Source organism: Ambystoma mexicanum, chromosome 12 (assembly GCF_040938575.1).
Source record: "Ambystoma mexicanum isolate Mex_15411 chromosome 12, UKY_AmexF1_1, whole genome shotgun sequence".
Lineage (NCBI taxonomy): Eukaryota > Metazoa > Chordata > Amphibia > Caudata > Ambystomatidae > Ambystoma > Ambystoma mexicanum.
This window is the reverse complement of record NC_090936.1, coordinates 764,775,563-764,802,001: the sequence shown is the minus strand read 5'-3', so window position 1 is coordinate 764,802,001 and position 26,439 is coordinate 764,775,563. Positions and strand designations below refer to the sequence as shown.

The following is a 26,439-nucleotide window of genomic DNA, read 5'->3' as shown; positions in this document are numbered from 1 at the left end:
CTGCAGTGAAGGTGTTGTGTAACAGACAGTAGAAAGATGATGCCTGTGGTGTAGGTGAGACTCAACAGTCTATGAACACAAAAATGTTAAACACACACAGCAAAACACATGCAAGAGTGGGAAAAAAAGGCTCACACTCTTACCGGAGGGACTCAGTAGGTAAGGGAAATTAGCCATTCTTGAGAATTCTCCCTAACAGTGTTGTTTTGCCATTTGCCCACCCATTGACTGTCCATTCCTATGTTAACCCCTATGCAGGGTCGGATTGGCCCCTCTGCCTTTCAGCCTGTAGACGAATTCGTCCCTGGGGAGTGGAGGCCGGTTTCTGGGCATGCCTGGGCCGGTTTAGAAGAAAATAAATTAGAAAAACAAATATTTTTTATTTCCCTTTTTTTTTTCTCCAAAAAGTATTTCATCCTTCTTAGGTCAATTAAAGAGTACCAACACAGTTTGTGTGTATGCACATTTGTTCTATAAAAGAAGAGCTTAAGCCTAAGTGCTAGAAAATAACATATTATCATTTGGCCTTGGATGTCTGCTTGGACTCACAGTGATTTAGTGTACTTAGGGACAATGCTATTTGATGCCACTTCCTGTTTTGTCAAGGGGTGAAAGGTCGTGTTTCCTTGCTTCCTGGGATGTCACTTTGGGGTGGGGTCAACTGACATCACTTCCGGTGATGTCATCAGAGGTCAAGGGTCGTGAGGCGAGGGATGGGCTCAATATTTTTAGGCGAGGGGTGGGCCACTTTTTTTTTGGGTGACTGGGCCTATTTCTTGTCCCAGTCCGACCCTGCCCCTACGGCCATTCCCTTGCAGCTCCTGCCCCTCCTCACCCAAAACACCTCCTCATGGGAACTCTTTCAGCTCATTTTATTCAAGCATTTCCATCAAACATTGCTCTCAAAGTGCATGCAAGTGTTTTTTTCAAAGCAGTCTTCTGAGAATCAATTAGTTAATTTGAGTTGGAAACATGCTACTGGTGTAATAAAAATGTCAAACAGGTCTGGCTTCAACCACTCGATTTATAAGCACTATGCAGACTTGTTAAAAAGACCAAGTATCTGGCCTTTGCCAAGTGCTGCTATTAGATGTCCAGGTACTCGGATCATTTTGCAACTTCTACCATCAATAGTCAGTTACCACCACTACGCATTTCCTGGCAAGTGTCTTTCCCATGCCTATACAAAAGACCAAACTGTTTGCATTGCCAATGCTTGTTTTTCTGTGTGTCTAATATGCCTACAGACATGCACAAGCAAAGCATATGTTCGTTTCAGTGTCTACATATTGTTCTAAATGAGAGAAAGAAAGAAAGAATGCACAATGTTTTTTGGCCTCGTGACTTGGCCACACACCATGAACTGCCACCCTCCCCCCCCAAGCAGTGCCACCCCACACCCCAAGTTGGACATCAGGTGCCCCCACCACTTTCATGGGACCCTTTTGCCCACCCATAATAACGTCTCTCTATGATTGCATGGTAGAAGAGGACAGAGGCAGAAGCTGGTTAGCCATCTCAAAACTAAAACTCGAGGATGCAGTCCCTTATACAGTCATTGTAAAATCCCACACTCACTTTACCCTTACCCTTCATGAGAGGCATGCACAAGATTGCTGTAATCACATTGTATTACTAAAGGAAATGGAGGAGAGCAAGAGCTGAACATTACACGTCTGCAACGAATGAAAGTTTGTTTGACAGACGTGACAGAATTCATCTACCATTTAAAGTGCTTGTAGAATTCAAAGTGAATTAGAAGCATGTACTATTGTTTTCATTTTTAGTGATGCTATTATTATTATTATTATTATTATTATTAGTATTACCATTATGTTTGTTTTTATTACTATTATCATTAATAATGATGTCAATATTATTATTTTCAAAGTTGATTTCTTCAATCAATTCTGTCGGGAAAGACCTGGTACTTTGTCACCTTCTGCATTGGAAAGTATGAAGATCTCCACAGTTATGAAGTGCACAGCGAAAAGACAATGCTCTCTTTACCTGAGTGTCAAAGGGACATTGCATCTGGATGGTATGACCTCAAATGTTTCCTAATGAATTACATTAGTCGATAGAAGTCTAAAACATAGTGTACTATACATTAAATCTGTAATCATAGTATCAGGATTTAATATAGCTCTCTTCATGGCAGATCTGTCCTGCTCCTAAGCTCTACAATTACAGCATATGTCATTATCCAGTTTAACAGTCCTCATTTTATCAACCTCAGAACGATGGTGGGTTAATTCTGGCATGCCAGAATACAAACTTGCAAAGTCCAAACGTGCACGATATTAGAAGCAAGAGCTTTGCCTGGATAACTTAACCACCTGGGTAATTGTTATACGGCAGAACTATATTTGTTTTATTAAGAAAACTTAAGTTTGAACATGAATATATATTTAACTTGCTTAATTAATTATTATAGCTCACAATCTTTGTTGTCTAAAGATATGTGTCATGGCCCATAATTCAAATGCTAGTGGTAAACTCGGGTGTGGAAGTAAAGGATTCAGATTTAGTTACCTGTTCTAAGTATAGCTTTTATTGATGGGAATCAATTGGCATTGATTGTAGTCCACGGGCTGCTCCTGACTGAAAGCAAAATCCAGCCTGGTGTGTGCTACCCTTTGGAGATGGGAGTGAAACATGTGTTTCAGCTTTTTTCAGAAACTGATAAGTGAATGGAGAAATGTTGATGTCAGTGGACAGTTTATTCCAGACTTTGGGTATGTTGACTATACTTTTCTGTCCCCTCTACCTTCATGACCATACTGACTAATCATGAAGGCTATTCCTCCTTCCAAACCAAACACAGACACCGCAGGAGGTGACAAGGTGTTACCTATGAATCCACATGTTACTACTTTCTTAAAGATTCACTCAGATTTCCAATTGTGAGCTCTTAAACACTACGATTATTAATAATGACTTGTTTACTATTCATTTAGTGGTTTTATATCAAGCTTCTAATCACTCTACCAAATTTCTATAGACATTTCTGGATTGTATATTATCAGTCATTGGCATATAGAGAGAACGCTTTTATAGTTGGAGATTGTAAACTTAGTTTTGGTGATCTTGACAATAACCTTCTCAAGAAGCTTTGGTTCAATTAGTCAGATTTAAAGTTTGTATAAGCCATCAGGGCCTTCAGACAAAACAAAGGCTCCCTTTTAGGCTTTGCACTGATCCAAAATATAAAGATTAACAATTGTCTCGCCTTTGATTGGTCCAATCACAGAGCAATGTTATTTCAAATTTAAAAAAAAAAATCATTTGAATCCAAAGTGTCTATTCTCAAGACCACCATCTCTTTTAGAGAGCTATGTAAATTAAGAGCCCCACATCCGGAGATTATCCTCAAAGAAAAGCTTCCTTCAGACCTTCAAATAAACAACCTTAATGGTGACTTTTTCACATCTGCAGAGGCTCTCCTTTGAGACAATATAAGTAAGGTAGTGTTTAGCATATTAAGGAATCTGAACAATCTTTACACTGCCTCGTCATTTTTGATAACAAAAGTGCGCTAAGTGATTGGCGTGGTTGGAACTTTAGACATACCTTGGTGCAACTGCAGTATTTTAATCCATTGCTGTGGTGCTGGCGTGTTTTTGTGCATGCGCCTTTCAGGATTGCGCATATAAACCCTGCCGGAATCGAAGCAGGGGATGTGCACTATGCGATTGGCATTATTGGCGGGGAGGCAGTAAGCAGTTGAGCCGTGATTACGCTGCGTGATTACGCTGCGATGTGGGCCTGTGGAATCCTAAGGTTAGTGACGAGGTAAGTGTTAACTGCAATTTGTGACTTCACCCTGTCATCTTCTGTGTGGGCACCATTGTTCTCAGAGAGACTTGGTTATCGGAAAAGCCGATCGTACTTTGAAACCGGCAACCAAATTGTTGTAGAATGCCAGGGAAAACACAATTGAAAAGGACGTACAACCTACGCAACAATAAACCCTATGGGAAGGCACAAAGGTATAAACGAGCCGGGAAAACGGAGGCTCAAATTCATGAAGCAGAACCTACCCATCCAGCAACAAAAGTGGTAGAGACAGCAGATGTCACTAGCCCTAGTAAAGGGGGGTGGGGGGATTACATTACTTCGTACTTCAAAGAGAAAAACTAGGAGAAAAAATATATGCGGGTACCTTCAACATTGAAATTCATAAATATAAGCGAGGGTTGCAAATGTGTATTCGTAGATTGAGAAATGCGTGTATGTCTAAAGATGTCCATAACGAAATACACAGAATAAAGAATCAATCTAAAAATTAGTTAAACCAATGGAAACAAGCAGGAAAGACTGCACAATGGCAAAACATGTTTAGTGCCATTAGTAGTAAAAATCCCCTTAAAAATCTGGCATATTCTTAATCTTACAAGACCATCTACTGATAAAGCGATAGTTAACCCCATCCATGAGCAGGTATGACACTCCTTTATTGCAGAAAAAATTAGGAAAAGTGATATTAAGGAGATACGAGATAGTAAGGTCTACCTAAGAGACAGGGCGAGATAATTGAGTTCACCGGCTTCACTTACATAAGTGTGTTTTCAGAGATTTTCTGAATGTTATATAGTTTCATTTGTGTCTAAGCTATGTTGGTAGGCTGTTCCATCACCAGGAAAGCTCTACCAAGGCAGTTAGTCCGTTTGTAGGGCTGGCATGTAAACAGACCCAGTGCCTCTGATCTTAGTGATTGCCTGTGTACATGCTATGTAATCCATTCTTTAAGGTAGGTCGTGCTTGCCCAAACAGGCATCTGTGGACTACAGTAATCGACTTAAAATATATTCAATGAGACCAAACTCGGTAATCAAAGGGGGCTTTTTCACCATGCATGATGTAACTAACATTGATTTAGTTTTGTTCAAATTTATGGATAACCCATGTTGCGTTGCGTAACAGGCCAATGCATTTCCTTCATGGCTGCAACTGTTCATGACACATTCGTCGGAAGGCATTTAGCAACAGCATTCATTCTAGAAGGGAGATCAGAAATATAAAGGTTAAAAAGCAGTGCTGCATGTCTGCATCCCTGCTTTACCCCACTATTAATGTCAATCTCTTCTGATAACAAGCCATTATTACCCAGTCGTATCTGCGCTGTTGTCCCTGTATGTAGTGCAACTAAAATATGCAGCAGCCATTCTGGGCACCCAATTTCGTCCACAAAAGTTCCTGCTTAATTTGGTCAATAGCAGCGTGGAAATCAATAAAAGTGATATAAACTGATGGCCTGTTCTTGGCTTTAGCCTCCGTCATCACTGCATCTAGCAATCGTATATTATGGGTAGTGCCAGAACCTTTACGAAAACCTGTCTGATATGGGGTCAAGATATTCTGTTCTGAAACCCATAACTGCAGATGTTCTAAAACAACCCTGTAAACACTTTCCCGTTGGTATCAAGAAGTGATAATAACCGATAGTTTTCCGGGAGTAATCGATCGCCAATTTTAAACACAGGTATGTAAATTTGCATGTTTCCATGAAGCTGGGGTGCATCTTTCACAACATACCTTTTTAAACAGATCATATGAAATCAAAGCCCATAAATCATAATCACCCTTGAGCACCACTGCAGAAAGACTATTAGGTCCCAGAGCTCTAGAGTCTTTTAGTTTTGTTATATGGGCTATCATATCAGTGATCTCAAAGTTAATTTGCCATCTCAAACTCTTAGATTGAAAGAGCATCTACATGTCTGTCTCTGACTCTATGTGTGCACCCTGATGCCTGCAGGCTTACGGCCCAATACAAACAAACAAATAAATACATAAATAAATAATACATAAATAAATAAAATAAATTCAGCACTACAAGTATATGGGAATTGAAATGTCAGACAAAAAGGGATATGGTGACGTGGTAAATTGTATAAGTAAGGGGGTTCTGGGAGTTTCTTTATACCAGCCTACACCGGGTTTGAGTCTCAACCAGACTCTTTAGCTCACCATCCTTTCACAGAAGAGAAATGTCCACTACATATCAGTCTTTGTCCTGCCCATGGGCAGTCCAGCACCGAAATGTCAGGCGATTCTCTCCTGAACAAGAGTACCAACAGCAACCCCAGACACGTGTTTTGGCCTGGTTGGCCGCGTCAGTGAGGTGGACCTGTGCCTCTGAAAGAACAGTGAGCAAGGGTTCCACATCTGGAATACCCTAGTAACTTAGGGTGAACACCCAAAGCTACTTAATATGCATAAGTAAGGGGGGTTCTGGAAGTTTCTCTCTACCAGCCTATATCCCAGGTTTGAGTCTCAACCAGAATCTTTGGCTCACCATCCTTTCACAGAAGAGCCATATCCACTACATATCAATCTTTGTCCTGCCCATGGCCAGTCCAGTACCGAAATGCCAGGCAATTCTCTTCTGAACAAGAGTACCAACAGCGACCCCAGACACGTGTTTTGGCCTGGTTGTGCCTCGTCCGTGAGGAGGAGCTGTGCCTCTCTAAGAACAGTGAGCAAGGGTTCCACGTCTGGAATACCCTAGTAACCTAGGGTGTACACCCAAAGCTATGTAGTATGCATAAGTAAGGGGGGTTCACGGAGTTTCCCTCTACCAGCCTATATCCCAGGTTTGAGTCTGAACCGGAATCTTTGGCTCACCATCCTTTCACAGAAGAGCCATATCCACTACATATCAATCTTTGTCCTGCCCATGGGCAGTCCAGTACCGAAATGCCAGGCAATTCTCTTCTGAACAAGAGTACCAACAGCGACCCCAGACACGTGTTTTGGCCTGGTTGTGCCTCGTCCGTGAGGAGGAGCTGTGCCTCTCTAAGAACAGTGAGCAAGGGTTCCACGTCTGGAATACCCTAGTAACCTAGGGTGTACACCCAAAGCTATGTAGTATGCATAAGTAAGGGGGGTTCACGGAGTTTCCCTCTACCAGCCTATATCCCAGGTTTGAGTCTGAACCGGAATCTTTGGCTCACCATCCTTTCACAGAAGAGCCATATCCACTACATATCAATCTTTGTCCTGCCCATGGGCAGTCCAGTACCGAAATGCCAGGCAATTCTCTTCTGAACAAGAGTACCAACAGCGACCCCAGACACGTGTTTTGGCCTGGTTGTGCCTCGTCCGTGAGGAGGAGCTGTGCCTCTCTAAGAACAGTGAGCAAGGGTTCCACGTCTGGAATACCCTAGTAACCTAGGGTGTACACCCAAAGCTATGTAGTATGCATAAGTAAGGGGGGTTCACGGAGTTTCCCTCTACCAGCCTATATCCAGGGTTTGAGTCTCAACCAGAGTCTTTAGCTCACTATCCTTTCATGGAAGAGAAATGTCCACTACATATCAGTCTTTGTCCTGCCCAAGGGCAGTCCAGTACCGAAATGTCAGGCGATTCTCTTCTGAACAAGAGTACCAACAGCAACCACAGACACGTGCTTTGGCCTGGTTGGGCCTCGTCAGTGAGGTGGAGCTGTGCCACTCTAAGAACAGTGAGCAAGGGTTGCATGTCTGGAATACCCTTGTAACTTAGGGTGAAAACCCAAAGCTACCTAATACGCATAAGTAAGGGGGGTTCTGGGAGTTTCTCTCTAACGGCCTATATCCCGGGTTTGAGTCTCAACCAGAGTCTTTAGCTCGCCATCCTTTCAAAGAAGAGAAATTTCCACTACATATCAGTCTTTGTCCTGCCCAAGGGCAGTGCAGCACTGAAATTCCAGGCAATTCTCTTCTGAACAAGAGTACCAATAGCAACCCCAGACTTGTGTTTTTCAGTTTGGTTGGGCCTTGTCAGTGAAGTTGAGCTGTGCCTTTGTCAATATAATGGCCACACTCCCTGAGTCATTGCACCTAACGGAGCGAACATACGCACAGGCAACAGCCTAATGACCACCTTGTAAACTGGAAGACATACTTGCCAATGGCCATAGTGAACCACACAGAATTTGGTCCTTTACTTTTCCCATCTGCCTTGATACAGACCCTCTGGGGTTGAAACACGTGTTGGCTGACCATCTCTTTGATAATTTAAGGGATTGCCTTTGTTTCCGTTCATGTAAATAATTATGAACTGAGCTTGAGCCATGATTTGGTGGACTCTAAAGATGTTTTGATATCAGTACACCAGTGTGCTATGCAAAGCACCCAAACACATGGCTGTTTTAAATTAATTAATGGGTACTTTGTCAGGACCAGGCACCCTCCCACCCTACTTTCTTGCTCTTAAGCGAAATGGGATTGGGTGTACAGTATAGGCATAATTACAGTGTACAGGGGGCAGATAATTGCATTGGTCTGACTAGATCTGGTAGCTCCACCTCTCATCACCCCCTAGGTCAGCACCTATCCCTGCTTGGATTAATAAAAGAAGCAATTTATCACATTTCTGGACTCCTCTGTTTTTTGGTTATAAACCTGCAAACTAATCTCGGCCTGCTGCCCATTCCTTACTGCCCAGAACTGCATTACCCTGGCCAGGACCTTGGTTATGTCCAAGTTGGACTACTGCAATGCACTGTACCAAGGCACTAACCAGGGTAATCTCAACAAACTTCAGACGACCCAAAACAATGCCATTAGAGCAGCCCTTAACATCCCCTGTTCAGCCCACATCTCAGAAACTAGGAAGAACCTCAACTGGCTCTCAGTTGCCCAAAGGATCTCCCTGAAAGCACTGACCCTCACATACAATGTGGTAACCACCAGGCCCCCTCTTACCTAGCCTCGCGATTCACTCAATACACTCCAGCACGTGCACTCAGATCTGCACAAACCCAAGGTCTTGCAATCCCCCGATTCAAGCTTCATTCTGCTGGGGGCGCTAGCTTCCCTGTCCTGGCAGCCAAGCTCTGGAACACTGAACACTGTCATGATTAGAACGCTTCCCTCCTTTAACCAATTCAAACACAAAGTCAAGCTTTGGTTAGCTACTTCCCACTAACAACCGCTCTTCTGTCTCGACGGGCCTTCTGGGACCTAGCTCTGTTCTGCTCCGCTCAGATTATTGCCTTGATTTGTAATGTCATCTGTATAATCTGCGTACTTGTTGGGACTTCCATGTTAATATGTCTACTACTGTAATGTAATGTTCCACTACCTGTAATGTAATGTTCTACTAAGATATGCGCCCGGTTGCCCCTGGGCCTGGCATGCGCTATACAAATAAAACAAATACAAATACAAGTGTATGTCCCCTTTGTGAGGCTGTAAATGAGACAATTATAAACGTCTTCTTGATTTGTAATGGATTTACCAATCTGAGAAAAAAGTATTTAAAGCCGATCGCGAGAGAGGCAGAGATTCGTCAGATAGCAGTGGCAGAAAGATTCCTGAGCCAATGTGCCTGTAATCTTTGCAACTGCATGTTTTATACACAGGGCCATGCTATTAAGAAGGAGGAGTCTGGGACTGACTGGAGGTAGTGCTGTAGTCAGTTGACACGGGTGAGGTTGCAAAATCTTCTCTATTTGTCGCCCACTGCTACTTGTCTCTTTCTGAGCGACGCTCGTCCTGGGGTCTTTTATAGGTCCATGCATTACATAATGCTCTAGTGATTTATATGTTTCCTATTTACTTTTAAATTTGTTTTGATTCTATTTTGATTATTTTTAATAGGTCCATTGTACTGTTGTAATAAAAAAACTATAAAACATTCTTTCACTGGGTCACCCAAAGCGCAATTGTGACTGTATTATATACGTTGGGGTGATGATTTATCATATGTTGTTGTATTTACGTGTACTTTTATGGCTCTTTTGCCAGCATACTTTTGTATTGATTGATTGCAAATTCATCCATTCTTCCCATCTATGGCACTATCAGTCAGTTCTAGGGCAGATAAAATCACACAGAATCAGGGCTGGTTAATGGCTTGATTTGGGGCAAAGCCATGAACAGAAGATTGATAAGCCTAGATCCAGATCAATCAGTTTCACACAGGCGTGCGCATTCAAGTCATCCCTGCAAGCCCCCTACCCAATGACATAAAGGCTGCCCCAGTAAACAATAGCCAAGCATGTTGGGACAAATAACTTAACATGTTTATTAAAATATAATCATTGTCTACTGGGCATGGCTGAATTTTAACACAAAAGGTACAATTATTCAATAATAATGGTTCATATAATCAATTTTAAGCTCTGATGTAGCCAAGGGAGATTTGCCTGGTTTATGAAGGACCTTAACTTCATTTGGAAAGGATATCTTAGAGATGATGGAAAAATCATATAGGATTTAATGCCTAAGGATCTAGCTACTCTACGAGTCACGGAAGTATCTCCTCATGAAACTCCATCTATTGATTTATTGGTTGACTAATGCATTTTATATAACATTGTTACCCCAAAGGATCTCTGAGTGTTGGACACTTAACCAACTAGAAAAATAGGAAATGTTTTGACAATATCGGAATTTGGAGAGTGCGTTTATAGAACTTATAAGACTTTAAAATGTCTACTTGGACCAGAAAACGTCCTTTAGTTGTTACCTTCCAGGAAGTAAATGCAACACGCCACCATGACTCAAGCAGGCCTGGATTTCTCTGCTATTAAATAAAACTTCCCTGGATGCCTGTGTCCATTCTAACTATAGGCCCATTAGCACTGTCCCATTCCTACTTAAAATCCTGTATCAGGCAGCCTATTTGGATGTACAGGATTTCCTGAATAAGTGTAACATCTTGGGTCAGCGGCAGTCCCGCTTTCATAGGGTGTACTGTACAGAATTTGCCTTACTCGTTCTTACGGTTAATATTTTGGAAGTTCTGGAGAAGGGTGGAACAGCTCTTTTGATGCTTGTAAACTTGTCTGCAGCATTTGACTTGGTTGATCATGCAATGTTGATGTCTAATCTTGTACACACTAGCTCCTTCTCGCCAGCAGCAGCCAGCTGGGTTAGTTCATTCCTGACAGATCAGGTTGTTAGAGTCTTTTTTGATGATGTTAAGGTGTATGATGTTGGGTTGACTTGCAGAGTCCCTCAGGGCTCCTTCCTATCCAACACATTTTATAACATTTCTATGAGGCCTCTTTTTGATTTACCGGATGCCAAGTGTGCCATTTACACTAATTATGCTGATGATACTCAGTGTCTTATTCCCCTTTTGGGTGATTACATCAGGGACACTGAGTCTATCAATTCAGTTTACACCCTTATTCAGCCTGGATGGCAGACAATGGACCCGCCCTGAATTACACTAAAACAGAGCTCATAATATTTTGCATGGCTGTCCAGCTAGAAAAGTGAAGTCCGGAGTAGCCGGCATTTCAGATAGTGGGCTTTGCCATTGTCACACTTTTCAAAGTTAAGACTCTGGGCATAGTTCTGAATCAAGAACTTAGCATGAGGACACAGTTGAGTAATCTTGCTTCCTCCTCCTCCTACTTCCTGAAATTGCTTGCTCAGCTAAGACCTTTCTCCTGAACCATGACAACTCAGCCACCATTGCACAAGCCATAGCGGGGGCCAAACTGGATTATTGCTCTAGCCTTTTGCAAGGTGTGAGAAAAGGAGAAATTATATGGATAAAGATTTTGCAGAACAATGCTCTTAGGGCTGTGGAAAGTTTGTGGAGGAATGACGATGTGTTCGAGGGTAGGAGGGCAGGAGGTCTTTTCACTGGCTTCCCATTTCCAGTAGAATTGTTTTTCATCTCTTATGTATCACACACAAGTGCCTTTATGCAGCAGTCCTGGATACTTATCCGGTAGACTTGCTTGGTTGTCTGTACGAAGGGTACTAAGATCTAACAATATGGCCCTCTTGCAGGTGTCAAGGTCCAATCTTGCTTGGTCATCCAGGGCTCTTTCATTTATGCCGCACCAAGAAGCTGGAATGCTTTCCCTCCTGACCTGAGGACCTGTTCCTCAGTTGCCATGTTCAAACATGGATTAGAAACAGATTTGTTCTACTGATTCCCCTTCTAGTCTCCCCCTGCTAATGCTCTATTAGATATATGTTTGTTGGTGCCAGTTATGTGAGTGCTACCATACATATGGGCCTATCTTAGTGCTATACAAATAAATAAAGTAAAGTCAAGTAAAGAGAAATCACAGATTGTCCAGTTCCTCCTAGGAGATGGGAGGTAAAATAAAGCTCTATCAAATAAATAGGCTGGTGCTAGTTTGTGGCTGCAGTTAAAAGCGAAACAAGCAGTTTAAGATGTATTTTTAAATAGAACGCTTTCCTGGACTAGGTGCAAATTTAAAGATGCCCTGACAGCTGAGATATGCTCATTCATATGCAATCCACAATCAAGTAAATAACCACATTATGAGTTATTTAGAGCTTTTTAAACAGACCTTTTGGGGAACGATCAGAAAGGGCATTACACTAATCCAAACTTACGTTGGTACAAAAAGAGTTGTATTCTTGGGAGAATGTAACAGCATGATCCTTCTAAGTTGCCTTAGTTGGCAAAAATAGTTGTGACCACAGAGTTGTCTTGTGGTTCTAGGGTCATATTCTCTTCAAAGAAAAAAGTCCTGTTATAGGTATCTTGCTGGATTTCTGGTGAGCTTGTTGGTGTATTTCGTGCTATAGTGGTGAGCCCTAAATACGCAGGACTGCCTGATATTGTTCTTATACCAGGACCATAATCAGTAAGCCACAACCGGTCCTGGTACACTCTAACACATAATTTCATCTTCCTGTGGTATTTTTTTTACAATATCACTTTGGCAGTAAACCAGAACACACTAACCTGGTCATCTGAATACTGTCATCGATGTAGCCAGCCCCTGAGATGGACCCAATGCACAGTAACGAACTCTGCTATGCATTTTACCACAAGCTGTAATATGAGTTTACGTCTGCTGTAAAATTGGTTTACCACTTGCTTTACATCAGTTTGAATACTAACGCGAGGAATAGTACACATGATATTTACACTGAGTATAACTTTTTTATTTCTTTTGGTGCTTTATAAAATGAGAATTCATACGATGTACAAACACATGTCATGTACTCAGATATTTTGCAGGACGTCTCTTGTAATTCAAAACAAAATAGACAAAACCACACATACATTAGCAAAGTTCCCCCATAGTAACTGGGCCCTTTTTCATAATAGGCTTCACACTCCGTTCTTTTAGTGTTGCAGTTTAAAATGTTGTTATCAAAATTCTTTGGCTCGTGGTATCTCCTTTTCACACCTTAAAGAAAGCTCCAGCTGCATTTGACACTTTTACATTGAATGAGTACACAAAAAAAATATATATATCTGTCTACGTTTATAAATGTGACCATATCTTTCCTGGCTGCAACTGTCTACAGAATGCAATCATAATGGAAATCAACATGCACCTCAATTTTACTAGAACTCACCCAAAAAAATGTTTGATTCTGTGTGCTCTCGGACTGCAAAACAGTACTCTAACTCAGTTGCCCAGACAGGAAAAACTCTCTATCTGGTTTTCTTACAACTCATCAAAGAAGTATCTCCACCAAATATTCCTGCCTGGCTGCCCGTCTGTCAGTGCAGCACATTTCTCCCCAGAGACAAAGCATGCTTGAGACCAGCGAGAGAGAAAGAGAGAGAAAGAGAGAGAGAGAGAGAGAGAGAGAGAGAGAGAGAGAGAGAGGCTTCCGGCTCACAGTTCTTTTTAAACACTCTGTCAGTGACCTCCAATGAATGTATGTTTCCCTAAATAACATATAGAAATGCCTGCCTTTCTCTGAGATGTAATGTGCCAATCAAAACCACCCCCCTTGTCAAACCTCTAGAAGATTCCAAAGATCACGTGTTTATCCTGTCAACTCTCACAGAGATTCAAGCAGCAAACGGATATCAAAAAGTTACATATCTCTGCAGAGCGAACATGAACAATGAGGTGACTTTGAGAAATGTTTATTTTTCTTGCATAACCTGTGTTTGTCTTTACATTCAATTTATCAAATTTGCACCAAATGTTTACACCCAAACGTCATCGACTGATCTGCCTTACATATTAGTACAGGGATATGTTAATGGTTAGGGATTAGTAACTGTTAGTCCTTATGATTCATTGCAACTCAGTCCATAACTGTGGTGTGATGTAAAATGATAACTTCATGTTATGCAGTATCAAATTCATATTCCCCCTTTAGCTTGGATGTGTTTTGCGCATTTATAATACTGACATACACTAGATTCAGTACAAAAATGCATACCTGAGTCTCACAATCTTGTTGACAAGTGGGATCAGTTTTCAGCTTTGTTGAAATTTGGACCCCTAGTTAAAATTTTGAGCCCTCTCTTCCTAAAATTCAGTGCCCTCTCTTCCTACAGTCCAGACCTTGAAGGTGCTAGAGCTCAAGTGACCTAAAAGAGGAGGGATAGAGATAATCTGTAAGGTTTTTCAATTCTTGGCTCTAAAAAGAATCAGTGCTATTTTTCAACCATTCAGTATTAGTGCTGCAAATTAATCCAATGATCCAATCACTAATTGTAATAGGGCAATTGCGAAGCATTCAACACTCTCCTTCAACCTCTGAAACTGTTATGTAGATTTGTATATTCTCCGCATATTATTGTATGCCGACATCCAAAGATTGAAAAATATGAAGAAGGGGATCTAAAAAAAACATTAAAGGGAAGAGGGGACAAGGTGGATCCCATGTGGTACTCCACAGGTCACCAATGATCTGCAAGAAAAAAGGGGCAAAGATGGCACTCTGAAAACTAGGAAGTACTTAAACCATTGTTGGGTGGTATAGGGAAAATAACATGTTGATTAAGATGAAATAATGAACTGTGTTGAATGTCTCTGAAAGATCCAACATGACCAGCATTGCTCCATTCCTCTCATTAACTTCCCGCAGAGTGTCATACCAGATGCCTACTTTCTGTGCTTAAACCCAGGTGGAAACTAGACTGCCATGGAGAAAGGAAGTCATTGTTTTTAAAATATACGTGGAATTGATGGATTACAACGTATATTGGACACAATTGGTAGTTTAGTGATGGTTTTAACAAAAGTTAAGATGGTAGACCTCAGATAGTTTTTTCAAGATCAATGGGCCCACAAACTGAAGAGCTTGATAAGAGCTCTGAGGCATTCATAAAAATCCACAGGATGCTGTGGCATCGGTCATCTCAGGGCAGGGTCCACATCTGGGTTGGAGGGTGCCACTGCCATGATTGTATCCTTAGCAGAGCATTTTAGAAAATAGATATATATCTTTATGGGGATGTTAGTTCCCTATTGCCACTTCTCCAAACTTAAACCCTTTTTTTGGTTGCTTCAAATAATGACCCATGAAGATGCAGACACACTCCCTTCTATGAGGACACAGCCTCGTTGTCTTCACCTTCAAACCTTGTGGGCCCCTCTTACTATTATGGTGTTCTCTGTGAATCGCCCCCAGAAGACCTTGTATGACACAAAAGGTGGAGGTGTGAATTTTCATCATGCTGTAGCCTTTGACACTATTGCACAATTTTTGCTTGCAACGGGTTATGTTCGTATCAGCGCACTCACCACTAGAATTTAAAAGCATCATTTCAGCATTGTCAAGAGCCATATTATGTATTATAGCGGCAATCTAGAGAGATCATTATTTTGCAAAATTTAATCCAGCCTGGCATAACCTTGCCTGTGTAATCATGACCTGATGAAGAATGTACATCCATGTTGAGCCCTTCAATTTGAGACAGCATGGTCACAGAAAAATCAGGTACTGAGCAGAGCCAAAAAGAAGTTCTATGGTTTCAAAAATGAGGGCTGTTGGCCTCCCGGTAATCAGCAACATTTAATTGAATAATGGAAACACAATCATTGCCAATGGGAAAAGTACTTCAAGTCTCTGTCAACAAACTCTATCCTATGGAAACATGCTAAATCCTTATAGCTCAACAGAAAACGAAGCTACAGAATGTACCGTAGTGCATCAGCGGTCCAGCAACATGCAGGACATACTTAGTATATGGGTGTATGATGCTGAATGAAAGAGTAGAAGCACTATATAATTAGAGTGTCATGTCACAGACATCAAGTGGGAACCATCAGCAGGAAGTAAAAGGCAGAAAACACCTGAGCAGGGACAGCCACATAGCCTGTGTCGAAGGCAGCACAGTAGTTAGTGCTTATCTCACAGAGATAATTGACGACCTAGATACGTGTTACTGTGTTATGGACACAGCATACCTTACTTATAAGAGTTAAAATGCCTAAGATATTTAGTCAAGATGTATATGTATTGTCGTTACATCCCAGAATAGAAAAACTACATTTGGATAAAGACATTCTTGCTTGTGCAACATTCATTCGTAGACCCTACTTGTGTAGTGACTTCTTGATGACCTGTTTCATCAGTATTTCACCTAATATAGCATGATCATAAAAGATTCTGTTTGTTTCAAAGGGCATGTTGGCTGATCAAGTTATGTATCCGAAATATGCAGCAGTAAATGCTACACCCATCCTATATTTCTTATTGTAAATTCATAAACCTTAGTTATATGCTTTACAAGAGAGTGTTAGTCCCTTTAGCAGTGAGCTAAAACATGGTTGTAGACCCTTCTGAGTGTAATACACTCCGTAGAACATGCTATTGGAGCAATGTTTGTTCTCTGTACAGGTGCTCCAAAACCTTTTGGAAATTGTGTAAAACTTTGGGTTTTACTCTAAGTTACTAAGGGTGATCCAGCCATGCACCCCTTGTTCACTGAGCCTAAGAGAAGTGCAGCTTTACCTCACTGATAAGACAGAGCAAGACTGAAATCCATGTCTGGAGTTGCTGATGGCATTCTTTTTTTGAAGTGCGAATTGCATAGCATTTGGGTGCTGATAATGCCCTTGTGGGTTGGAACGGACTGATATGCAAATAGATTTATCTTCTCTGTGATGGGTGCTGTGTGCTAAAATAAGGTTTTATAGTTTCTTGATTGGAAACCAGTTCATAAGACAGGCTATTTCGGCCATGTTCCTTCTTGGCAGAAAGGCTCCCATACATTTGTACATTTTATAAAGGTTAGGATTTTACCCTAGGTTACTAAGTGTAAATCCAGACGGGGATCCCATGCTCACTGTGACTTAGACAAGCTCAGCGCCACCTCACTGATGAGGCTCGACATGGCTAAAACATGTGTCTGGGGTCAGTGATGATCCTCTTGTTCAGAGGAGAATACGCTAACATTTTGGTCGGGGCTTCCCTTGTGGGTGGGAGCAGACAGATATGTAAATGGATGTTTCTCCTTTGTGTAGGTAGCAGTGAGTTAAAACAAGGTTGTAGACCCCACTGAGTAGAATACAATCCATATAACATTCTATTTGAGCCATGCTCTTTCTCAGTACAGGGATGCTACACCTTTCATAAATTGTGTAAAACCTGGGGTTTTACCCACAGTTACTAAGGTTAATACAGATTTGGACCCCTTGCTCACTGTGGCTAAGAGATGCTCAGCTTCCCCTAACTGATGAGGTCCAACAAGGTGCCCGGGGTTGCTGATGATGCTCTTGTTCAGAGAATTGCCTAGCAATTTGGTGCCGGAATGCCCTTGTGGGTGGGCACAGATTGATATGCATATGGATATTTCTCAACTGTGATGGGTGCAGTGAGCTAAAACATGATTGTAGACCCAACTGAGTGTAATACATTCCATACTACAGGCTGATACAGGCATTACAACTAATGTTGAGTCCAATATTTATGTGTAGAATAGGGATATCAATTTCAATCAGAAATTACTTACAGTAACACATTTACAGATGGCAGAGGCATTCCTGCAAAGGGTGCTTGTACAATGGCAAAAAGATGAGAACAAGTGCTGAGCCAGCCTATGAGGGTGTATACGAAATGGGATATATGCAGGGGACACAACAAAACAAACAGAAATATATATATATATATATATATACATATATAGGAAAGCAGGTGACCTATAAAGGTAACTCTAACCTAAGGAAGGAATTGCTTCAAGCTAAAAATGTGTACTATTAAACTGTACGCAATTACATTATTTGGTATCACTAGAGGGAGTGGTGAGGTCATGTAGGAAAACGGGGGAGAGGGCAGTTGATGCTCCCTCTTTAGAAGTAAGTGAAGGCTACGTCGAGTTTTGAAGACATCCACATTTGGTCTGGCTTTGATTGTGATGAGCAGTGGGTCTAGTGGATGGTGGTGAGTTGGGAGAAAGAGTGAAGCAATAGGGGGCACATGGAGGATATAGGACAGAGAGATTGAGTGCAGAGGATGATCGGAGGGAATGATATAGTGAATAAACTGAGATACAATAAGAAAGATACTGAGGCGCAAGACCATTGATATATTTTTAGACTAGGACAAGAAACTTGAAAATCAAGTGGTTCTGAATGGAGATCCAAGCAGTGTGTTGTCAATAGTTAGAATTGGAGAAGGATCTGGTAATAGAGTGTGGGTAGAAAAGTTGAGGACTTTGTTTAATGGGACAAAGGAGTTGAGAAGAATGCCAGGGGGTAGTCTTGAGCAGTAGTCAAGTTTGCTGAGCGGTGGATTTTATAGTATTTCTTGAGTGGTTAGAAAGAATGTACCACATTGTTGAATGTTTAGGCATTAATATGAGGAGCAAGGTAGTGGTAGCGATGACGTGTTGCAGTCATAGCTTTCTATCAAAGAGGACCCCAAGAGTGTGATCACTGGGTGAGGGAGCATGAAGGTGAGGCAAGAAGGAGAAAGGAGAGAGTACACGAGAGACCCCATTGTAAGCTAAAAGAAAGAATGAGGCAGCAGAGAGCCATCAGTTGGAGATGGCTGGGGTGAAGGAGGGAAAGGAGACACATATTTGAGTGCCATTGAAAAGGTGATACTGAAAGCCAAAGGAAGAGCTAGGTCTTCCTAGGGCAGAGATATAAAGAGTGAACAGATGTCCAAGGACTGATCCCTTATTGATGCCAACAGGAAGAAGGGTGGGGTAAAAGGTTTGCAAGTTGCAAGAGATTTTTAAAGATTGACCTTCCAGGTAGGAGGCAATCCAATCAAGAGCAGATTTATGAAACCCAAGGTTCTGGAGAATAAGGAGGAGAGATGAATAGTTGGCAGTGTCAAAAGGGGAAAAGATATCCAAAAGCATGAATATTCAAGAGTGTTTGGAGTGGTGATCATCACAGAGAAAGTAGAAGACATGAATGATTGCAGTCTTGTTTGAATGTATACTACGGAGGCCAGATTGAAGTGGATCTCCAAAGCAATTATCCCCAAGGTACTTAGTGATTCATTTGTAGATCACCCGCTCAAAAGCCTTTGAATAATGGGGAAGGAGAAACACTGGGAGATAGTTTGCTGGGACGTTTGGGTCAGTAGAGGGTTTCTTACATAGGGGTAAGAGATTTACAGATTCAAATAAGGTAGGGGAATAATCCAGCAAAGAGAAAAAGGTTAAAGAGCTCAGAGAGACAAGGGCACATCATTGAGACTCATTGTTCGACCATTTGGGGAGCAAAACGTTCAATAGAAGCACAAGGTTGGCGTTGTGAAGGAGTATTATTCTTCTTCTTCTTCTTCTTCTTCTTATTATTATTATTATTATTATTATTATTATTATTATTATTGTATTTATTGAGCGCAGACCTCATAAGCGGGAGAACACAGCGAGGGAAGCAGAGAAAAAATGAGCGGGGCTAAAAGTGGAGGGTGAGGGTGGGCCATTAGCAGCAATGGATCTACAAACAACAGGGGGGCAGTGGGGAGCAGAGGTGTTTGGACCTAGGTGTTAAGAGGGATCATTGCTTAAGGAGAAAGGTCTTGAGCTCTTTCCTGAACTGCAGACATGATGGGTCAATTCTTATGTTGACTTGGAGGATGTTCCAGAATCTTGGAGCATAGACAGAGAGGGCCTGTCTTCTGGTTCTTTCCTTTCTGCAGCGTTGTAATTCAAGTTGTCAAACATTTCCTTACTTCTGGTGGATCACAGGCCTCCAGAAATGCTGAGGTTCTCAGTGAGGTAGCTTGGGGACTTCAGGATGACAGCTTGTAGATGATGCAACAGTATTTGTTTATAATACAGGCTTGCAGTCGGAGCCACTGCAGTTTGATGAGGGTGGGATGTGGTTGAATTTGCAGAGTCCTTTAATGAGTCTTGCTGCAGCATGCCAAGCACATTTCCCAGGTGCCAGGGTAGTCACCGGAAGGACTTCCAAAAGGGCATTGCTACCATCCAGGTGGGAGAGGACCAAAGCTTGAACAGCAGATCTGAAGTTGTTTTCTGGGATGCAGGGCTTGATTCCTTGCTATGTGCTGTTTGAACGTGAGGTGTCTTTCGAAGATGAACCCAGGGATTAGGCACAGGTGGCCATCTTGGGTGTGAATCCCTTGACGTTCAAAGCATAGAGTCAGGTGTAGATGTCAGGGTGTTCAATGTTGTTGGTCAGCAGTAGGAATTGAGTCGTGGAGGGATGAGCATCATGTAAGCACTGGACATCCAGTACTAGTTCATTGAGAGGCAGACCTTGAGCCTGTGGATGTCTTCAATGGAGGATATTTTTAGGTAGATCTGCATGTCATCTGCGTATTGGTGAATGTGGGTGTTGTGTGGAGTGAGGAGGGTTCGGAAGGGTGAGTAATAATTTGATAGGAGAGGTAAGGGAGAGGAGGTTGAGATTAGAAGAGGTAGGGGGACAGATGGTAAACAGAAGGGGTTTGGAGAGAGAGAGAAGAGACATATGAGAGTTTCACAAGTTTTCAAGGATTTTGAGGAAAAGTAGTGAGCAAAGTCGTTAGTGTAAATGGAGTAGGCATTGGATATTGGCTTGGAAGGTGTGAGAAAAGCTTGGAGGATAGATGAAAGTTTACAAGGGTGACTGCGAAGGGAGGAGAGTAGGTTTGTGAAGAAGGAGGGTTTGGCAGACTCCAATGCACAGGTGAATTCAGTCGGGTTGCAGTAGAATAGGGATCCCTAATTTGCACCAGCGCAGTAGGTCACCGCTTATTTTTGTTTTGATGGTCTGAATATTTTAGGTGATCAAAGTCTGAGGCTGGAGATGGGAAGGTGGGAATGTGCAAACAAGATAGTGCTGGTCAAATTCATTCATAAGTGCATACTGAAAGTCGGAAAAAGCATTGTCAATGAAAGAGGTATGAATAGGAGAGAGATACAGGTGAGATGTCATCACATGAACATAAGGTACAAAAGAGTCCTGCCTGAATTTCCTCTTAATCATTGAAGAGTGGAAATAAGCAGTAGAAGGTGGAGGGACCGAGATGTTGAAGTGAACAAAGGAGTGATTTGAGGGAGAGGAGTCAATGGAAGATAGTAATTTAGAGAGAAAGATAAGGTGCAGAGAGGCGATACCAAAGTGGGTAGGCTAGTCGTATAGGGGACAGAGGGAGAGGTGGCAGTAGATGGCATGGGAAGGCTAAAGCACCCAAGCATGTCAATGGTAATTGCTGTATGAAGTGACACAAGGAGAACGTTCAGAACAGGGATGAAGGAGCTGAGAGGACCAGGGTGGACATAGAGCCAGAACAGTGAGAGGACTAGGAGGGATGAAATAAATACTGGCATATTCCAAGAGGAAGAGCTGATATAATTTGGTTGTAGATGGACAGTCTTACGGGTTTCATAGGTAAGGAGCCCCACACTGCCAGCTTCCCCAACAGATCAGAAAAGAGTGGGAGAATATAGTAGACTTAGTATGGAGAGCTGCTCGCATGGCTGAGTCATACAAGCAGTGGAAGTTGTGGGTAACAAGAGTCAGTGACACTAACACAAATGCCACTTATGCTTATTGTACATCATTGCTTACTGAGCAGTCCCAGCTTTGGGTTTCCTTTAACTGCATAGTCGAATTATTATTTTTCCAGAATTCCTATAATGTGGTTCTATGTAGCATCTGGATTTAATTATACAGGGGGAAAAAACATCCATTATTGCATCCGTTTCTTTATGAACATCGTATGGAAAGCATTACAGTTTATGACAGTGTTTGAACATTTGGAAACTGTTATTTTTTTAGAAAACATTCGTGGCATTGAAATATGCTCCCTGAAACTGGATACATCGCAGAGTCAATGTGTGAGTGTCAGACTGTCCAAACGTAAGAAGACTGAAAATCAGATGGTAAATTCCTCGAATCTCATATTTCCTTGCCCTCTTTTACTGAAACGAATGTGCATGGTTGTTTGATGGCAACATACATTGCAACAATGGTACTGTTCTCTGATAACATCTAAACAAATAAACAAAAATGAGTCTTCGAGGCGAGTAAGTTTGTAACTTCAAACGCTGTGTGATTTTCTTTTTTTTTCTCGACCGTGACACATGGAGGATGGAAAGATGGGCAGAGTATCTGAACTTCTAGCAACATCACGATTTAATAGTCACACAGATAGACAGATGGCTTGTAAAAGTAGAATGGTTTATGTGTCTTCATGGGCGCTGGGTCAAGTTAAGTACACTGGGCCATTCAAACAGATAACATATCAACATTACAAGGAAAAAGCCGCGGGAAATAGAGATACAAATTGCATTAAGCTTTGTCAACTGTAGTAAAAAAAGCAAACCGAGAGTGATTATGTCACAGAAACACAATTCCCTAAAGAAGAGGACCACGACGCCCTCCTGCTCATAGAATGCCCTGCCATTGTGTCTGAAGTGTCATTTGGGCCATGTCCAAATGATATGCAAATGATTGTTTCTCCTTTGTTGAGGCACAGTGGGCTAAACTAAATGTTAGACCCTCCTGGATTCACCATGCCACAGAACTGAGTATTTAGCGTTGTTGGTTCTTAGCAGAGCGACTCTCACAAGTTTGACTGCTGTAGGTTTCCATTATTCTTTAAATAACATGGTATACAGACGTATTAGAACAGTGTGGGATTTCACTGTACAATGTCCTGCTACCTTAGTGCACATTGCTGTCTGTTTTCGCTTTTCTGAATATTTTCTTTCTGCGCAACAAACTAGAATTGATTTCAAAATGTCGGCCGGGTCGCATAAATATTTCTCCACTTGTGTGTGTGCTGCACACATACTAGCAAGTTATGTGATATGCGCTCAATGAATAAGTTGGCTCACAGAAGTGAATCTGCTTCGACAAAATGCAGAAAAGAGTACATAATGTACATTAAGCATACAAGCTGCTGTCTTAGTGGTCTGACTACTCGATGCAGTGATGTTTCAAGGGGGTATGTGCAATGATTTCCAGAGTAAAAGGATCAGTCTAGCTGATTATCCATGAAAAAGAATGCTTAAGGTTGAGACCATCTTGGTGCTGTGAGGGGCTTCTTGCACACCTCTCGTACTTTGAGTTGCCTGATTTTTCTTAACATTTTCATGTAGGGAGAGTGGTGTTGCAGGTGCGAGACAGAAGTGTGGAGCTCAAATGTTGTGGTAATAGCGCAACCCATTGGAGGCTTGCAAGGGGGAAGCGTAGTCTCCTTGGAAGAACATACAAAGGGGGATCTTCAGGGAAGACCTTCGAGCGGGGTTGTCTTTTCAGCTCTGTCTTGCAGAATGGGTGGATTCCGTGAAACCTCAAATAAATGGGTAGATTGTTTCATACCTTGGGAACGACAACATATATTCTGATGCTTACTTTGCTAAGTCTTCATTATCCTACCAACCCTGCATTGTTCTAATTGATGGTCCTTGATTGGCTGTACCAGAACAGCTCTTTAAAGATGTAGGAGGAATTGGTATTCCAGACTTCTCTGTGAACTAAGGGCAGGGTCTTTAAAGTGACTCTGTTCGGGTGGCAGCCAATGGATGCTCTTTAGACCAGTGAACATACTGTCCATTCTTTTCAGTTAAGATCTACCCTGTTCTGAACGAATTGGCTCTAAGTGTTTCAAGCTGTATTTATGAGCCTTTATCTAGATACTGATTCAATTAGTCCACTCGGCATAAAAGCAGAGTCTTTGTGTCAGGAAACGTGAGGGTGCGGATTTGGGTATCCTGTACAGTTGATAGGTAGCACCTTTAACAATAGTCTTGACCTGGCATTCATAGGACTCCTCTGAGTCAAAGATGAACCCAGGATCCCATACAAATAATGATGGTGTGTGGCTGACCCACCCTTAAGATGGTACCCAGTGGGAATTTGGAAGGAAGGTGCATTGTTTTAGCTACTGGGCAGATCGATATTTTGGTTTTGCTTCCATTGACACATTTGTCACCCACGCCTGGAAGTGAAAAAAAGATGTCCTGGAAATCCTTTACATTAACACTGGGTTTTCTGAGATGGAAGAGGATTTGAGATTTATCAGTGTAGAGGTGAAATGGGGGATGCAAAGGATTCAGTGGGTCTCATATACACCTTGAAAATCCATGGGGAGAGAGTGAATCCTTGCAGGTGGAGAGTATCCCACTGATTCCCGAAAACACTGGTCTTTAATGAGATGTGATCTATGTCCAGGGTGTTCCCATTATCTTCATTGACATCTCAAGTGGATTTTGGTCTAAGATATTTCAGAAAACCGAATGGTTCCGAAGTATGACAACGGTTGGGCATGTTTTTTCCAGACATTTTGAAATTGTCACATGAGTAAAGCCTCATTGATGATCATTGGCAAACGTGCTTTCTCCACTTCATCTTTACAGTTGATTCTTGATTTAGTTCTCAAAGATGTTTGCCTTGAAAACGAAGATTGTTTATTGGGTGGAGGTTGACTAGGAATGCTAGGTCAACATACATTTTCTTTAAGAGGGGGATTAGCATAGCTTTATGTGGAGGAGATCCTTTACTAGGGGTGCAGATCTGAAAGGTGGATGACTGTGTAGAGAGGTGGTTCTTTAGAAAGGACATTGAGCTTGAGTAGCTGTCTATACATGAGACTTTGATTTTATTGACCATCTTGAGTAACTCTTCAATGGCTATTGCATAGAGAGAAGAGAACATGAATGCCATTTCAGACACATTTTTAGGGTCTAGGAAGTCAATATACTCTGTCATTTTTCTGATGTCATAAATATCTTATAAGAAGAAGTGTGTGATGTACTCTGCAATCGTGGGTTCATGTGTTTTGAAAGGACTAGACACACAATGGTTGGTTTCTTCCTTTAGTATTTTAGTAGCTTGAATATTGTGTTTTTAATGTCAGAGATTTTCTCTTAGAAATGTTTCTATTTGTGTTTCCAGACTGCTTTTTAGCTCCCACTTCAGTGGACCTTCCATGTACAGTTTGCCTTTTTGATAGATAGTCTTATAAAGTCTCCTTCTGTCTCATTTGAGGGTATCCAGGTCTTTGTCATAGTACTCACTGGAACATTTGCTATTGACTTGTTTCATTTGCTTTTATAATGGTGTCAGGGTATTTAGAGTTTTCTTATTTTCCAGGTGGAAACCTATTAGCCACTGTTCAGTGTATGCTGAAGAATGTTGTCTAGGGTATGAACTTTCTGATAAGTTGCATAGTTAAACAGTTCTGCTTTGATATGTGGCACACCCATTCCATAGTAGCTTTGTTAGACGGTTTGTCAAGGATTGTCAAGGTGCAGGTGTATGTCTCACATCAACATGATGTTACTGGATTGATAGGTGACCATCTAATTGAGGTCTAACCAAACTTTGGGGAACTGGATGTAAAACCCAGTTAGACGATAGGTAATGAGAGTGATGACATAGGCTGCAATGAGCATTTCCCCAGAATATATTGAAAACATTGAAAGGCATTGTAGCAGAAGTGGGAGTTTCAGGTAACACCAATGCAACAACTCTACCTTCTTTATTGGTCCTGTTTCTGTGTAAACCCTTGTCATGTGGGGTCAACATTCAGTCAAAAGGTGAATGGCAAATGTCATTCAACCATGTCTCTGTGATGGTCAACCCTACTGGATGTGTGTTGTCAATGATAGACTGATATTAGCAGCGTTGTTCTTATCTGAACATGCATTGATTAATTATTTCTGTGGGTTTTTAGTAGGGGAGGGAGGGCAGTGTGTTGATGGACAGCTTTGATATGTGAACAGGCAGCATGTGCAGCAAGTGTGAGAGGCATGGTGTGCACAATTCTAATCATGTGCCAAGTATGTAAGTCTTAAGCATTGAGAATTGAACTTTTCTTTATAAATGTTGCAGTGTCAACTATTATCAGTGCACATGCTGGGGCTTTCATAGTGAAGTTGTGGCTGCTCTCGGTAGATGGTGGTCTGGGGTATCTAACACATAAATCGGGGTCAAAGATTCCCATTTGGTCCAGAGTATCCAGGAGAACATGGACCTAAACAGCAATTGTTTAGGTTTGTTTGATTGAACCTTAATGGTACTGTTATTGTACATATTGATATTGAATTTTCGTGAGTTAGGAGGTTCCAGCGTGATGTTTAGTCTGGTTAGTCTGCTTCCTTCTTGAATATTCAGAGTATTGGTATATGTGAAAAAAAGGTTGGAGATCTAGATGTCGTTGATGGGTTAATTGAAAGAAGGATGCATTCATATTTCTGAAGTTACCTGGGTTGATTAAGACATTTCAAAGGTGCCCTCTCCCGTTTCTGCATGATAAGTGCAGAACAAAACCCCAAGATATATTTGATTCCATGCATTCATTGGGAGTCTCAGAGGAGAGTGGAATA

At 41.7% G+C, this 26,439-nt stretch overlaps 1 protein-coding gene across 1 annotated transcript in view; it reads left to right on the top strand.

The window, feature by feature from the left end:
* Nucleotides 1-26,439, top strand: part of IL17REL (interleukin 17 receptor E like) — a 747,013-nt gene that overhangs the window by 298,842 nt on the left and 421,732 nt on the right. The window contains exons 3-4 of the mRNA XM_069629260.1: nucleotides 1,892-2,041; nucleotides 21,884-21,987. Of these exons, the coding sequence (XP_069485361.1) occupies nucleotides 1,892-2,041; nucleotides 21,884-21,987 (254 nt within the window). The remainder of the gene's footprint in view (nucleotides 1-1,891; nucleotides 2,042-21,883; nucleotides 21,988-26,439) is intronic.